The 16,066-nt window shown below is 35.3% G+C and overlaps 1 protein-coding gene across 5 annotated transcripts in view; it reads left to right on the top strand.

Annotated features, from left to right (window-relative positions):
* The window catches only part of PALLD (palladin, cytoskeletal associated protein), a 211,623-nt gene that overhangs the window by 82,895 nt on the left and 112,662 nt on the right, over positions 1–16,066 (top strand). For all 5 annotated transcript variants that reach the window (XM_085319862.1, XM_085319861.1, XM_085319863.1 and 2 more), the window contains 2 exons: positions 3,628–3,747; positions 5,253–5,595. In XM_085319862.1, the coding sequence (XP_085175988.1) occupies positions 3,628–3,747; positions 5,253–5,595 (463 nt within the window). The remainder of the gene's footprint in view (positions 1–3,627; positions 3,748–5,252; positions 5,596–16,066) is intronic.

The raw sequence follows: 16,066 nt of genomic DNA, 5'->3' as shown, positions 1-16,066 counted from the left end.
TACTGAAAGTCAAGTGTTGACAGGATGGAGATGCTACCGTCTAATGTTTTTATTTCTGGCTTCTCTTTGTCTTACTAGAACTTTACATATTCAGTACTTCTCTATTTTTATGCTTCTCCATTCTCTTTGTGTCCAAGACTCACAAATTCCCAAATGAGTAAAGGTTATTTGATGGGCATATGGTTATATGATGGGCATATAGGGGAGCAAGAGGGAGAACGAGAAACAGGTTTGACAGGGTAGGGTTTGGGGTTTTGAGGGGAGCTTTAACAGAAAACCACCATTGTGACTACCCACTGTATTTGTTTTTATAGCAGGAAACTTATGGCTTTGAACATATGTATAGAAGTGACTTTGTTCATTGCATCATAATAAAAATCAATTAATTTTTTTTTTTTTTAAAAAAAAAGCATTACCTGTTTTCCAGGATTTCCTCCACTACAGTGGAGGAGGCTAATGATTACTTTTGGAGGTTAAAGCTGCAGGCCTTAGAAATACTTTACCTTTAGTCAGTGATACTCAGTAACATTCTGGAGATAAACACATCGATGATGAAATTTTTAAAATTACAATGATTTTCTGGAGTTTAGTCTTAGAAAAGATTAGTTCTTCCTAATGGATTCATGAGCCATAAAGGGAAAGGATTACCCTGCAAAATGTGATCTTTCTTGCTAAATAACTGAAAAAAATAGTCAAGTACTTGCATGCCTAAGCATTTTACATGTTTCAGTGAACAGAATGCTTTTGTATTCATTTAGTCAAGTGTTAAATATGTTTTAAGGCCCTGAGAACAGCATTTCAGAGCTGCTTTCTGGAACACATTTTTGTGATGAAATTACTTGTCAGCTGATGATTGCTGGGAAGTAGAACAGACATTAGTTACTTCAAATCATCAGATTCTACTTACCACAGCAACAGAAAGAAAAATAATTATATGAGTGAAGATACAAAACTTGAAAAATACTCAGAGAATTATGCTTTTAGCTTATGTTACAGAATTCTTTAAAGAACTCTTTTGTCAAACTAGTATTTTATATCTATGCTTTACTCTGATGCGAGGCAGTTAGCCTTTTAGCAAAGATCTGAAGGTCAGAGATACTTGATTTAGGGGAAGCAAAACAGCTGAACACTGGTGGGGTGTTGCTTGCATTTGCCTTTTGCCTGAGCTGCCTTTTGAGTATTTCTCATTTTAAAATGTTTTTAGTTTAGACAGTTTTCTCATGATTGATCATAAGTGTGTTTCAGTTTGGTCTTCCAGCCAAGGAAAATGAGTTTTAAACTGATTATATTCATTACTAATTTACAGTAAATTTCTCTTAGAGGTATTGCTGGAATCTTACCATGTATGGTTTTGAAATACGCTACTTAGGTAAACAAACCGTATCATGGTAGAATCCTTTAGACTTCTTTTATCACTGAAAAGTGAAGATTAGCTCTTTTCATGTGATCTTATTATATATTTAAAACAATAGGAAAAGACTGGAATTAATTAGCTGTTTGGAAAATAGGAATTCTGCTGACTGCTGTATTTGGTAGTACCTTTGCCTTCACTCAGAGAATAGTTCTCAGCACGAAAGGAATGATTTCCATTTGCAATCCTGAAATACCCAGCTTTCAGAATTCTGCAGTTCATTTACTGGGAATCCATTGTGCTCTGTGTATCAAATTGCATCCCCAGGGACAGTTCAATCCAGGAGGATGAACATATGTTTAACAATATAGCTTGAAGCTGCTTATGACACACCAAGACTCTGAAAAAGCTGATCTCAGTAGTCCAAAAACTAGCGTGTGTTACCCATTACTTTCCTGATAAGACCTTTCATGAGTCATTAATCTTCATCTGGGTCAGATAAGATCCAACGTGCTGCAGTACTACCAGACATGCCTCTTGCAGCTACACAGAATGACTCTTCTGTGCTGCCAAAAAAAGCGTGTTCTGCTGTCTGAAAAACAGTTCTGTGCCAAATCTTTAGTTCGTCATTCATTTTTAGCCCGTCTCCAGCACAGAAAATTCTTGGATACCTTGTCAGTTAGAAGTGAAAAATTCCTTAAAATTTTTCTTAACTAAATGATATACTATACCATTCTTCAATGAAAATTACAAAGGAAAAATAAAGCAACTAGGAAATGTTTTTGTTGTTTAAAATGAAAGAAATGAAGCTACCCTTGCTATAGCCCTTCTACAGAATAGTTTTCATGCAACAATTATTTGAGTCTGAAATATTTTGCCTCCTTTTTCAATTTTGTTTTTGTTAGCTATATTTCACTGTCATGGCTATAATATATAGGATTGTATTTATATAAGCCTAAATGTTGAAATACATTTTTTATGAAACTGAATTCTGTAAAATTGTGAAATATGTTTTGTAATCAAATGATTTTTCATGGTTTGGTTTTGAGGCTACAAAACGAATGTAATCAAAAGAAACTCCTAATTAACTAAAGAAGCCTGTGGCTTCCTGGGTCTAGACTAGCCCTTTAGTCCAGGACTAAAATTGCCTAGGTATGCTGTGTATATACTGTGATTATTTAGATTAGCTATATTATCAGATTTAAAACAAAAATACAGTGGAAAATAGAATAACTTCTTTGAAGAGTCTGGAAAATTCTGCCTACGTAATTAAATACATACCTGTTCTAATGGATGAAATTGATTTAGAAAACATTCCTATGAGACTCAAGCTGAAATATGAACCTCCCGGCTTTCATGCAAGCTTTCTGATTGGGGCCCTGCTATAATTGAGGCAGGCAGCATATATTATGGCATATCAAAGTAGCATGACCAGATTTGGAGAAGGCCCAGAATACGTCTGTATCCCAGCATTGTGGAGAATTTCTGGTGATGTTGTTTTGTCCTAGATTTTCCATTTATCCATTTCCCCTGCTGTGGAGACAGAGACAGGTCATCCTCCCATGCTGCATCAGGGGCATACCTTGTGCAACCAGAGTTTTTAATTCTGGTCAGTTCGTGTTGAAGTGTCATACTAAGAAGTGAAATGGTCATAATGGCAAAATACTTTACAGTTTTACTCAGAAGGGGACTTAGATCTGAACTGTTATATTAGAGACAGAAAATGATGGAAGAAAAGAATGATGTGAAAGTCACAAACTGAACTATGAACTCAACACAATGTACTCTCAGAACTGAAAGAAAAATCAATGCTTTCTAGATTTTTTTGCTATAGCTATAATTGCATAACTGCTATACACAGTTCTTTCTGTTTGGTTTCTTTTAAATAGACATTCATGTGCTTGTGTTATTTACACAGATTCAAGAAGAGCTTGGAAGTGTCAATTGTAAATAGAAGCTGCTAAGTTGATTTGTATGTGTCTGTACTAGTCCCACATAGGAATGAGCTACTGTGCATGTAAAGTGACTGTGCAGACTTGTGAATGCACAGTTGTTCAACAGAGGCCCCTTTTGAAAACGTAGTTTAGTAAATCTACTTGGTTCACATTGAGAGTGATTTTCATTAAAGCTATATCCTTTGGGAGGTCTTTTACAGTTTTTCTGGCATTTTTTTGTCTTTGGAACATGTTATGGTTTCCTATTAACATGCAATGCAAAGACATTACATGGTACTTCAAATACGTTATGACGCTGTTTATTTTTCTGTTCATTTGCAGAAGAGATATGTACCCTTGTAATTGCAGAAATATTTCCTGAAGATTCAGGAGTTTTCACATGCACAGCAACAAATGACCATGGGTCAATAACAAGCAGTGCACAACTGAATGTCTGCTCAGGTATGTGATGAAGGAAAAGAGGAGTTTGTATCACAGATCTTAAATAGTTAATTTACCCAATACCTGAGACACTGTCAGTCTGCTTCCTTTGCAGAAGAGCCACTCTAAGTCAGGGACTCCTTTGGTAGATTTTCTTTTCAGTCTGGAACTCTTCACACATTTCCCTCAGCACTGACTGATACAATCTGAATATAAAAATTGTTGTTGGGTGGGAGAAGTAATTTTATTTGTTCTCAAATAGCATGAAAGGGAACTAAGGGAACTATATAGATCCCTCTAAATCTCTTTCAAAAGTACAGCTGCTAAATGAGAAAGCCAAGTACCCTCTCAGGCAGTAATAGCTGAACTGGACTGTTTCTTTCTGGAACATTACAGAGGTAGAGGATAGGCTCTTCCAAAAAGAACATGTGGAAAATATAAAATAGCAAATAAAAGGTATTCCTGAAGCTGCTAGTGTGTTGCTGATAAGATTGATGATAAAGTACTGCATCTGTGGAAAAAAAGATGGAAGGAAGGAAAGAAAGGCTTGTACAATAATTCAGGCAAATAAAAAGAAAACTTTGAGAAATGCATGAAGCTGATTTTATTTGCTTGTGTTACATAAAATATATCTATCCCAGAGTTGTTACTCAAGAAACAACCACCTCAAGAAACCTTAACTAAATTCCATTCCAGCCAAGCAATTACAAAGCTAAAAACCTGGCTTTCTAATGCTACTGTTGATGCATGCAATCATCCTAGGATAGTCTCGCATCTCTGTCTCACTTGCATCATTTGTAAAATGGGAGACAGCTACCCGTCAGTATTTATATCAATCTATATAAATCATCCTGTCTGCCTCAGATGGTTCACATCACTGAAAGCAAACTAAATGCGTTTATTGGCTCATTTCCTAGTTTTTTATGCAAAATACATTTTTAAAAGGCTGTCACAAGCCTTGGCATTTTTTTAGGCATATGGATTTTGGGGCTAGATGGCAGCAGAGGCAAAATGAAAACAGATGAAATTATGCTACCAAGGGTAGCATATGCTTTTTGTAAAGTAAAATACATGGAATGTTTAGTTTTGAAATACTCTTGCATATATGTTATTGCTGAATGCAGTAACCCAGCTGCCATTGCAAGCATGCCATATATGCATACATCTTTCAGCATTTGTAAATGATTTGTTCTTAAAAGATGTTGGGACTCCAGCAAGAGCTGCTGGTTCAGCTGTTGTTGCCCAGTAGTATTTGACTCTCTCAGTTAGTAGCTGGATTTCTGGATCAGATTTAGAAGATCTGGAAGGGTTCTTTTCTATTCCTTTTAGGTGAAAGGAAAATTAGAAAATGAATAACCAGGCATGTATCTAATTTGGCATAAATTATCAACAAGAGCTATAGAAAAATATCTGCTTGGTGTAACTACTGCATAGAAAAAAAGTGGTCTTGCATTTAATGAACTGAAAGTACAGTGTGCCTATTCCCTGTAACATGTTGGAGAGACTTTCTTTTTGATTTGTTTTAGCTAACTCAGAAAGCTCTAGTCATGAACTGTTAACAAGAGAGTCCGACAGTGACCATTTCCACCATTTCCCACCACTTCCTCCAGTTGAAGTTAGCTCTCTTGAGCTTCCTCCTAAGAAACATACTGAGACCCGTCAGATAAACAACACTGAATTGAGATCTGGTGTGACAGCCCTTCACTTACAGCATGGTGCATCTGAGGAAAAAACAAATGGTATCCATCCCATTCATGGAGTAAATGGAATGATTAACAGCAAACCAAACAGTGACAAATCCACCCCCCCACCAGCTGTCTTGCTTTCACCTACAAAGGAGCCACCGCCTGTGCTTGCCAAGCCAAAGCTGTGAGTACTTTTTTTAATTCTTTCTCTAAACTTGTTGGCTGTTGAAAGTAAATTTTCACCTAGAGCAGTCAAATACTAGATAAATAAAGGCCAACAATTGTGCTTGTCTCTTGAACAATATTCCTATTGTTGCTCCTTATTGCTGTGCTTTATATCCCAAAGAGCTGAATATGAAAAAGAACTTTTTTTTTTTTTTTTTGGGGGGGGGGAGTGTTTTTTAGTGTTACATCAAGTGAAAGTGTGTTGAGTATACCAAATTCTATAGGAGTTTTTAGATAAAATCAGAAAAGAAAGAAGTGTTAGTGACTGTTACTCTGCTTTATTTTTTTTTTTTTCTCTCTAAGTCACAGTACCTAAATGTCATAGTGGGCTGAGATTCTTGTATACTAACCCTTTTTCCACGCTGGTTATTCATCTTTATTCTGAATGTTTTGGTTTGGTGAAGCTAGTGGATATTCACGTGTGTAGTGTTTGTATTGTTTCTTACATAAGTTTATATATAACATGTAACTAATGGTGCTGTCAGCTGGTTTGCAGTAGCTCTAAGTCATTATAACTGAAAAATTGAAATTGAAAAACTCAAGGAGGGGAGAGAGAAATAAGTGAAAAAATTGCAGTAACATTTTCACTTTATGATTGTGACAACACGATACTTCCACAGTAATGATCTTATGATGATTATCAACTTAGACTTTAGCATGAACAGACTTCTCATTTCCATTTCTCTCAAAGACTTTTTGCAGTGTGACATATGAATTAGAATATTTTTTCAGTTTGCTTGCACTTGTGAAAAAGTGTCTAGAAAGACACTTCAAGTGTCTTCAAGTTTAATTAGATCATTTGTTTAATTACTTGTTTTTACAGGATAACTTGCGAAATATAAAAATACTGTTCTCTTTGCAACCATGTACCACATATTCCTGACTTTAAAAACACAAAAATACATGCTTGAGACAGCATGCCAGCAGGACTTTTCTTTCTGTTGCTCTGTCATTCTAAGCAGTCTGTGACACCTACAGAGAAAGAGGAGTGGAAGAAGTGGAAAGACAGAGTGATGGGAGGCAGGGTGGTGATGGCATATATGGGAGGGAGACTGCTGAGGATAATACCATGCAGATGACCATACATGGTGTACAGTGAGTTGGGTAGTTCTGTACCAGAGTGCTTGTAGCAAGGCGCATTTGTGAAGAAAGGAGCTGGCAGCTTCAGCAGGGTAGTAAAAAGCAAGTTTCACCTCAGAGCTTTCTTTTCCTTAAGTAAGGTTGCCCCAGAAAAAGAGATGGCTATGGAATAATCTTCCCATTGTATAATCTTCACTGCTACTTGTGCAAAATTGATTTTGTTTTTAAACATAGAGTGATAATCAGTATGTGCAATGACTCATCAAAGATAGTATGTTGAACTTCAGCTAGAGGATATAAGCAAGAACTATTGAAATAGTAGTGACTAGAAAAAGGTAGTGGTAGCTGTTAACTTAACCAAGTTAGGAGTCCTTCCAATTGGAGCTCTTCATGCTTGAAGAATATTATCTTTATCTGCAAGAAGCAGAAAAGAAGTGGTATTAAAAGGAAGATGAGTAGCTCAGACGTGAGATTTCAGACTGACATCATGACTTGTTTGAGCCAAACTTTCAACATGGACCATTTAGGTGCAAAGGCATCTGGATTTCTATTTGCAATTAGTTATTAATTCTTCTGTGGGTTAGGTAGCTGTCAGTATTTGAAAAGGAGGTATTGAAATAGCTAAGAAGATAGATTCTGAAATTGAGGAGAGAGCACGTTTTAAATGCAGAACTTTGTGTGCTTCAATTAAGGTGACAAACCCATAATTTAATTATTTTTTGCTATTATAGTGATATATTGCCATCAGATGGGGTGATAGGATGCTTCTTTTTCAGCTCCTGTGATGTTACAGTGTACATATATCTTGTACTGTACTTTCAATAGTGCAGTACAAAATATATGATAAAGTTTAGCTGAAGAAGGATAACTATTGTAATAGAAGATTATATTAGTTTAGTCTGCTTCACTACTGAATATGCTTTTGGAAGAGCAATATCTATTTTAGTGCGCTGCTTCGCTCCGCTGGGGAAAAATAAAAAAGTAAAAAAAAAAGAAAGAGTAAGGGAAACCTGCCACAGCACCGATTGAACTTTTACCTTTGCTTTGTCTTGACCTGTGCTTGGATCTGGACTAGGTGTGTCCCTGCCTTTGTCAGTTCACTTACTCATTCTGTTTAAACTCAAGGTTTTGATATAGCCACATTATTTCATTACTAATAGAACATTACATCCCAAACCTATAAACTCCATCCTTTGCTGTGAGATAGTGGCTGCTTTGGGGGGATGAGACTATCTGCAGTCTGTTCTGACCTCCAAAATTCTATGAGATTAAATTCATCCTTGTTGCCACAAATTCAAAGCTGCTTAGTGAAAGCCATTTAACTTTATGAACAAAAGCTTGTAGGTAGTCAGCAAATAGATTTTCGTAGTCTAAGAGGAAATCTGAGCCATTTTTTCAGAATCCAGTTGTCCCAATATCATATGAAGGTTTGCTAGCCTTTCATAATCTGGATGAAATTCTGTGCTCTGTTTCTAGGACAGCAAAAGCAAAGCTAAATTTTCTTTGATGCAAACTTTTACTCAGTGGTTTTTAAGTTCATCATGCTGCTAGCATGGAATGAATCTCAATCTAATTCAAAGTCTTTTGGAATTTCTTCTTTCAGCTTCTCCCTGACTACCTATAGTCCACAGCTGCTGTTCTGTATGTAGCAGTGCCTTATTCAGGACTGATGTGGAGATTATTCACAGTTAATTGCTGCTATCTAGCATAGTTTGCACCGTATAAAACCCCAATATCCTGAGTATGCAAATTGCAGTCACGACTTTGCAATAGTATGACTTGCAAGAAAGCAATTGATACCAGCATTCAGTAACCTGCAACAAAAAAGAGAGGTTTTTTTAAATGTAGTAGGAAAATGAACAAGATAAAACCTGCTTTCACTTGATATTACTCTGTATGAGTATTATGGTCAATCTAAGGACTGCTTATTAGCAGTTCCCCACAAAAGCATTCTTCAGTTTGCCATAGGAAAAGAACATCTGATCACTGTTGAGAAAAGATTGTTTTCTTAGAGATTAGTCTCTCATGCATTTATATAGCCTTCTCTTTTTTTCTTTGTTATCAAGCAATTAATACCGAATTAACATTTTAAAGTAGATGGGAACTATCATTAAAACCCTAAGTTGTGACAGTGACTAATTGAGCAACCTGACATGGAAAAGTGTGGTTTCTTTACTTGGACCTTTAATTCAGTTCACCTCCGTGATGGGTTTGGATAGATCATGTAATTTTTTTTCATCACTATTCAATGCTGGGTCTGCTAGTGAGGAATTAAACACAACAGAAATAAGAGAAAATAGAGCAGACTAGTGGAGAATGAAAATGAGAAATTCTTTCCCCTTAGCAGATACCTTTTCTTCCATCAGTTTTTCTTTCTAGTTCACTCAGGATCTATTTCATATGCATGAGACTGCATCATTATGAGAAATGAAAAGTGGATAGCCACAATGATTTCTTTGATCAGCACCACTTAATTTCTGATCTTCATATATGAAAATGTAATATTCTGTCATAACCGTGTAGGTTGTATCTCATTGTGAAAAGGGTGAGCTGGAGAATATACATCAAAAGCATAATTAAAACATCCTTTTATGCAAAAGCTACAAACTGAGAAACTCAGAACTAAGTCACTCTTAAAAGAAATCCATGCATACCATAAAAACCTCGTCCACAGTACTTTAACAACTTAATTCAGAAAGTATGATTCAGTAGACATTTGATTATGATTTAGTAGACACTTATGATTTAGTAGAAATTTCAGTGTTTCTGGTTCCAGAGGAGGTTAATCAACACTTTAAGATTGATTAGATTTTCCCTTTGTAACATCAGTATGGGGACAGACTATGGTGATTTAGATGCCTGTAGTATATTGGCATTTTCTAAACTACATCCTTCACTGATCACTAAATCTCTAAAATTTAGCTCTGAGATAACCATGATTTTATTTGAATTGTTTCTGTTGTCGATATGCTCAGCATCAACACAATATTACTGTGGTTTTGTGCAAAATTATTATAGCAAAAAGCAGACCATGATGCTGTGTGATAGTTCTTGTGATGTGTACTGTGTATCTGAAATTGGGACTTCCTTACTTCAGTTTGTAAAGTTTAATTGAGCGCATAAAGAAGTTGGACAGTTAAAAGAGGCCTATGATGGTTCCATGTTACCAAAGAAGTTTAAAGGAAGTTAAAAAGATGTAGTGAATTTTACATTTGATTTAAGAGCAAAGACCAGATTAATAAGATTTATAGTATAGAAAAAAGGAGCAGAAGCAGCTCTGAACCACAGATGAAGTGCCTTCCCCATTGTAAGGACTCCCATGCCACGTCCTCTGAATACAGTGGTGCCAGGGGGATGCTTTTATGAGAATCCTTTCAACTGCTGATGTCCAAATTGATGATCTTGAATCCCTACTGCAATTGCACATGAACCTTATCAACACTTGATGTGCAAAATTGGGACTGATCTTGATTGCAGTCAAGATACACTGGCCTTGGCCAATCAAAACATGTAAATCTATGCTGTTGTCAGAAATGGAAATCTTGCCTTCACCTCAGCCAAATATTTTGGTCCTGAGCATTGTGCCAGCGTAAGAGAAAGGGTGCAAACAGGAGAGGGGGAAAAAGGAATGTCTGGTGGCAGAGACGTAAGTCAACTTTCAGTGATTGTGAAACTGTATCCGGAGTCAAAGCTAAGAAAATAATTACATGAACATTATCTTGGTAGAAAGGTAGTTATCTCAGCCAGCAGACTGATTCTCTTTTGAGCAGGAATATATTAGCAATGACATAAATAAAGAACGCTGTTTATTGTAATTGATTTTTTTTCAAAAGTTATTTAAAGATTTAAATGATAGCTACTTAGAAAGTTTGAAGTTTCAGAAGAATACAACCAGTAAGTTTTATTTGGGACAAAGAGTGACTCTGCTTATAAATTTCATAAAGAAACTTTAGAAGAAAAGTTTATCTTAATTGATAAATGACTTAACAGATTTATCTGTGAACTCTCTGAAAATAGTTTACTTAGCCAACACTGAAAGCAATTGCAAGGAGTTTGAGAATGGTGAGCTGTTTTAGATTTAGGGCTTTATTATTATTATTATTATTTATTTAGCAATAAAGAGAGACTGAATACCTGCTTCAAGTAGGAAATACAGCTGCACTTTGGCAATGAAGCTGTAGTCAGTGCCCGTAAATAATAATGACTTGCCACAGTTGAGTGCAAAGCAAGACTTGGCATGCAGTGGAGAGTCACTGTAGTCATTTTCAGTCTTGAGGAGTATTTTAGAAGCCCTACAAAATGCTCACTTTGTGCTTATAGATGCTAAAGTTAACACTATGAGTGGTAATGTTGTTACCTCTGGTGCTGAAAATATTTAAAACAGAGCTCAGAGTGAGCATGCATAGAATTTAATATTTGTTATTGAATATTTTGCTTACATGGAATTCAGCAGACAGTGCTAAAAGGGATAATATTTTATCATTTCTTGCTTGCAACATGAGATTAATGTAGACAAGAGAGAAAGAACTATTGAGTTGAGACTGAAAAAAGGAGATTTATGATCTTTGTTGCTGTGACCTGTTTGAGGAGGTTGAGGAGGTTAGTGTGCTTTGGACTTTTCAGGATAGTGTCAATGGAATATGCAGATGAACTCTCAGAAATGCCTGGTGTTTTAAAAGGCTTTGCATCTCTAAAATTGGACAAATAAATGTTAATACTAATTTCAGTACATACTCCTAAGAATCCTCACAGGAAAGTACTGGCTTTAACTATTATTCATTGGTCCGATTGCATACAGAAAAGACAGGACACTGTTCTGTAAAATTGTATGTATTATGTCCGTGATTTCACATTAAGAGCTACCTTTCAAGTGGCCTAATAATGCCATTATTCTTCTGTGTGTCTGTTGAAGCAGTCTCAAGTAAAAAGGATGGCATTGATATGGATGCTGGACGTACCTACATATGTGATGTTAGTTGCCTTCATAACAAGCTGTCAATTCAAGATGCACAGATCCAACATGATTACAGTCTCAGTTAAGGCCAGAATTTCCTGACCAGAGCTGCTTTTCAAATTGTTACTTTTCTTAATCTTGTTTTTGTTGGAATATTAATTCCAGTCTCTCATATATAATGATCAGAAAGAACATTAACTTAGCAGGAGTGGTCCTCTTCCATGCTTTTGCTGACAGATGCAGAGAGCTCCAGAAGAAGCCAGTAGGAACGACATGATTGACACCACTAAAATTAGCACATCAGCACTTGTCCACATAGAATGATCAGCATTTCAAACTCCCTCTAAATTTTGAGCTAAATCCAAAATAAGTGATCAAATGGTAGTTGAAATGTTTAAATTATTTCAAAGAATAAACATTGAATAAAGGAAATAAAATATAATTTTCTACTTCAAAAATATTAGCTGACATTGTGTAACAACACTTGAATATGCTGACTGCGGTCCTATTTATTACGTCTTTTTTCTTTGCATTAGAGTGGGAAGTAGTATTCTACATAGCATGCATCATGCATGCTACACAGAAGCTGAATGACCAGAATTTCTGAATTGTATCTGTATTTTCAAGCAATTTATATCGAACAGTTAGGAAAAGTTGAAACTATAATCAAAAATATTCATTCAAGATAAGGAGTTAATCTTGTCCACATGTATCAAAGTCACTGCCGTGTGAGTTGATGTAACTCAGGGGAGTTGGACAGGACTAAAGACATAAGACATTTGTGTTTGCATTAGTTGTAAAAATGATAAAATGTCTTGAAATGAATTATTTGTCATTTCACAGGTAATTTCCAGTCCTTAGCAGCTGACTTTTATCTTACTTGGCTTCTGCTGTTTCGTAATCAATGGCTCACACATTTTTGCAAGTAGATGCTAGTTCAGTCGTTTCTAGACTCTCTCTTATGCCCTTTGTTAAAATGTTTATTTCACTAATTTTTAACTCCTCACTGAAATTTCCCATAATTTGCATTTTCTTTAGCAACGTGCTTATTTTTGAACTTAGTTGTACTAATCATATCTGTGTTGTGGCATTTATAATGCTTGACCTGCCACGCATTGGACTTTACAGATACTGTAATAAATTATTACTTCCTTAATAACTGTGTTTAGCTTATGCAAGTAATGAGTCACTATTTAGACTTTATTAGGAAGAACTGGATAGAAAAAAATTCAGTGCGGGAGTTGCCAGCAATCCAGTGATTAATGTGTTGGAATGTACTAAAAGCCAGGTATAAGCCCTTCGCATGCCTGACTCAGCCCGGGGTGCTGGAGCCCAAGGAACAGACTGCTGTAGTGTGAGGAATCTCTCTCCCTCTCTATGGAATTCCTTTGACAGCTTCAAGTTTGTTCCTATGCAGAACAACATTTTTGAAATGATAAAAATGTATGTGGTATAGGAAAACTGTTTTCCATCCAGTTCTACTAATGTGTAAATAAATTTGATTTGCCTTAGCAACATAAATTTGGAATGGCTCAACTTGAATGTTGTGCACTGATTTATGTAAGTTCCTGTCTGAAATTAATGCATCTTCTGATAAAACCTGAATAGAAAATACTTCTTGCATTGTTTGTGTGGCACCTGGAGCAGAGCACTGTGGCCAGTATTTGTAGGATATGAAAAGTGGTGGAGCCTTTCCTGCCTGTGGGAAAGATATCATTTCCTACTTCTTATGTGTCATTTAACGCTGAACCATGTCCTATTGAATTTTCTTATTTCTCAAAAAACAAAAAGAAAGAAAGCAACAGCAAAACTAAAAAAATCTAAGAGCAGATATTATAACTGTAAAAAACTGTAAAAGTTTATTTGGAACAGAAAAAAAAAACGTGGGAAATTAAAGTTTTGTCTTTATGGAAATGTCAGGGCAGAAAGGCCAAAAACTGGTAAATTTATAGCAACAATATTTTAGATCAATAACCAATAGTTTAAAAAGCACTAGAATTTGAAACATTGTATTAAAAATATGTACCTTTATAGTGAATAGGATGTTGGTTAACAGGTACCATAGTATTTTCTGACAGTGAAAAGAAGTAAAGTAATTTGTAACTGAGGTTCCTATATTCCATTAGGCTTAACAGCTTTTAAGCTGTAAACATTCATGGAGCTTTACTTGGAAGTGCAGAAAATTGTGACATGCTTGTTTTTCTAGGAAGTAACTATTGCAATAAACTTAACATGCTCTAGGTGACCCTGCTGAGCAGGAAGGTTGGACTAGATAATCTCCAGAGGTCCCTTCCAATATTACTGATTCTATGATCCTGGAGCACTTTTTTAGTTTCATCTGCTATGATTTATCTTTAAAGACTGTAGATCCTTTGGGTTATGGACTGTCAATGACTGTTTTGTTGATAGAGTCTATCCACAATAAAACTTTGATCTAAACCTATTTTCTACTTTAACTAATAATAATATTGGTGAACAGAACATGATGAAATGTAAAGCAGAATAACTACATTAAGTTAATCACTTGATTTTAGGTCATGTTCTGAGCATTTAAACATCTGTTTTCACAGGTTAATATATGAATGTTTCTTTTCTAGCACTTTTGTTTCTCTCTCTTATTTTATGCCAGTATTTTTAACAGTATTAGATAAACCACAGATACCTTAATGCAGAATTTGTTTCATTGGCTACTAATCAACAAGCACTTGTTGAACAACAGCTAGGGTTTATAATTTACAAGGAACAGTTCATACAGGAACATAGAATAGATTTTATGACAGAATCTGTTAAGAAGAGGTTTTTTTCTCCATTTTCTCTGGCTATTTTATTAAGCAAAAACTGCAAATCCTGAGAAGGATCAGGGTATATACTAATGCATTGTGGCATATTTTTGGACATAATGTAATAGATTAGATTATTTTAAACTAAGGTATTTGTTGACTTCATTAGAGATGTTAGATCACTGTGAAAAAAAAATGCGAGGCCACTGGGAGATGGAGAAGAAGAAATGAGAATAGTTAGAAAATACGATTTGAAAGTTGCATTTATTTATTATGGTCTATATTTCACTGGAGATCTTGAGGGGTGAGGTGAGTGTTGTTTAGTTTTATCCCCCCAAAAAATAGATCAGTGGAACAGTGTTTCTGAGCATTTTGTGGTTTTTATATCGATGCTTTCAGATGGAAGAGATGAAAAACTAGACAGGCAATAGGATGTAAAAGCTGTAGAATCCATCTACCTGTTCAAAAATATCTTCAAGGAAACCCAGTAAGAGACTAAGGATCAAAAATTATCATTCATTTTTTCCCAATTACATCAATTGGCTTAATGACATATGCTAAATCCAAAGTCTTCCTACCAATCTTAGACCTGTTGTATCTTTATATCCTTTATATCCTTACAACTACAAGAACACTGCTCAGAGAATGACTCTCTCCTAGAGAATTGCCAACAAAATTCAGACATAATTTTTCTTATGAGAAAGATGACTCAATTTTGCTGATAAAATTTGATTACCTATACTTAGTGTGATAAGAAAGTTTGATACAGTTCAGCTGCAGCATTTTCACTGAGGTATTACAAGTTGATGTATTTATACTCTGTCAACTGTAGTTGAACTGTGTTAACTTGAAGAGATGCAAAACTTTTCCAGCTCCACCTCAAAATAGAGATTTCTATTCTGTAATTAGCAGGCCGGTAGGTTTGATGCTGTATATTAAGAAGCTGCTTATTCATACTATCCTAAATTCAGTTTTATAGGGCAATTCTTGTCACAGAGATGATTCAGCATTTAAACACTGAAAGCCACATGAAGATATGTTAACAATTTGTTTTGCGTGCCTCAAAACAAACACAAATAACTTAATATTGAAATGATTATATGCTAATCAGACTGCTGTAAAAGGCTGTATACTCAGGCAGCCAAATGTCGTGTTACCATCCATTTCTAAACAGTGACTTTAATGAAAACCTAAAAACAGGTAGTAACTTAAAATTGGAATTGTATATAAAAAATATTAAATAGATTTTTGTGATTGTTTTGTTTTCAGTGACCTTGATTGTCTATTCCAAACCAAGGATTTAGTATGATCTAAAAATTGTAGCTGTTTTGCTGTGAAATTTCCTTTTACCAATGCCTTTGTTAGAATAGTGGTAAAGCTATAGTGAACTTTAAGCCTTTTAAAATCTGCAGCAGTAGAGGTCTCTCTCTCTAACAATGGATATCTACAACGAGAAAGGTTAAGGGTAGGTGAGAAATATATCTTTTAGTTTTTTTTTTCTTTTGGCAGTGATGGTGTCTGGTTTTTGACCTTAAGTAGGTGGAGAGAAGTAACTGTACATCCTGCTTACATAAAATCTAATCAGTATTTTAACAGGAAAAGTCAAACATCCTTGA

Source organism: Rhea americana, unplaced genomic scaffold (assembly GCF_003343005.1).
Source record: "Rhea americana isolate MKP2758 unplaced genomic scaffold, rheAme1 scaffold_60, whole genome shotgun sequence".
NCBI lineage: Eukaryota > Metazoa > Chordata > Aves > Rheiformes > Rheidae > Rhea > Rhea americana.
The sequence above is the reverse complement of the archived record's forward strand: the minus strand, read 5'-3'. Positions and strand labels throughout refer to the sequence as shown.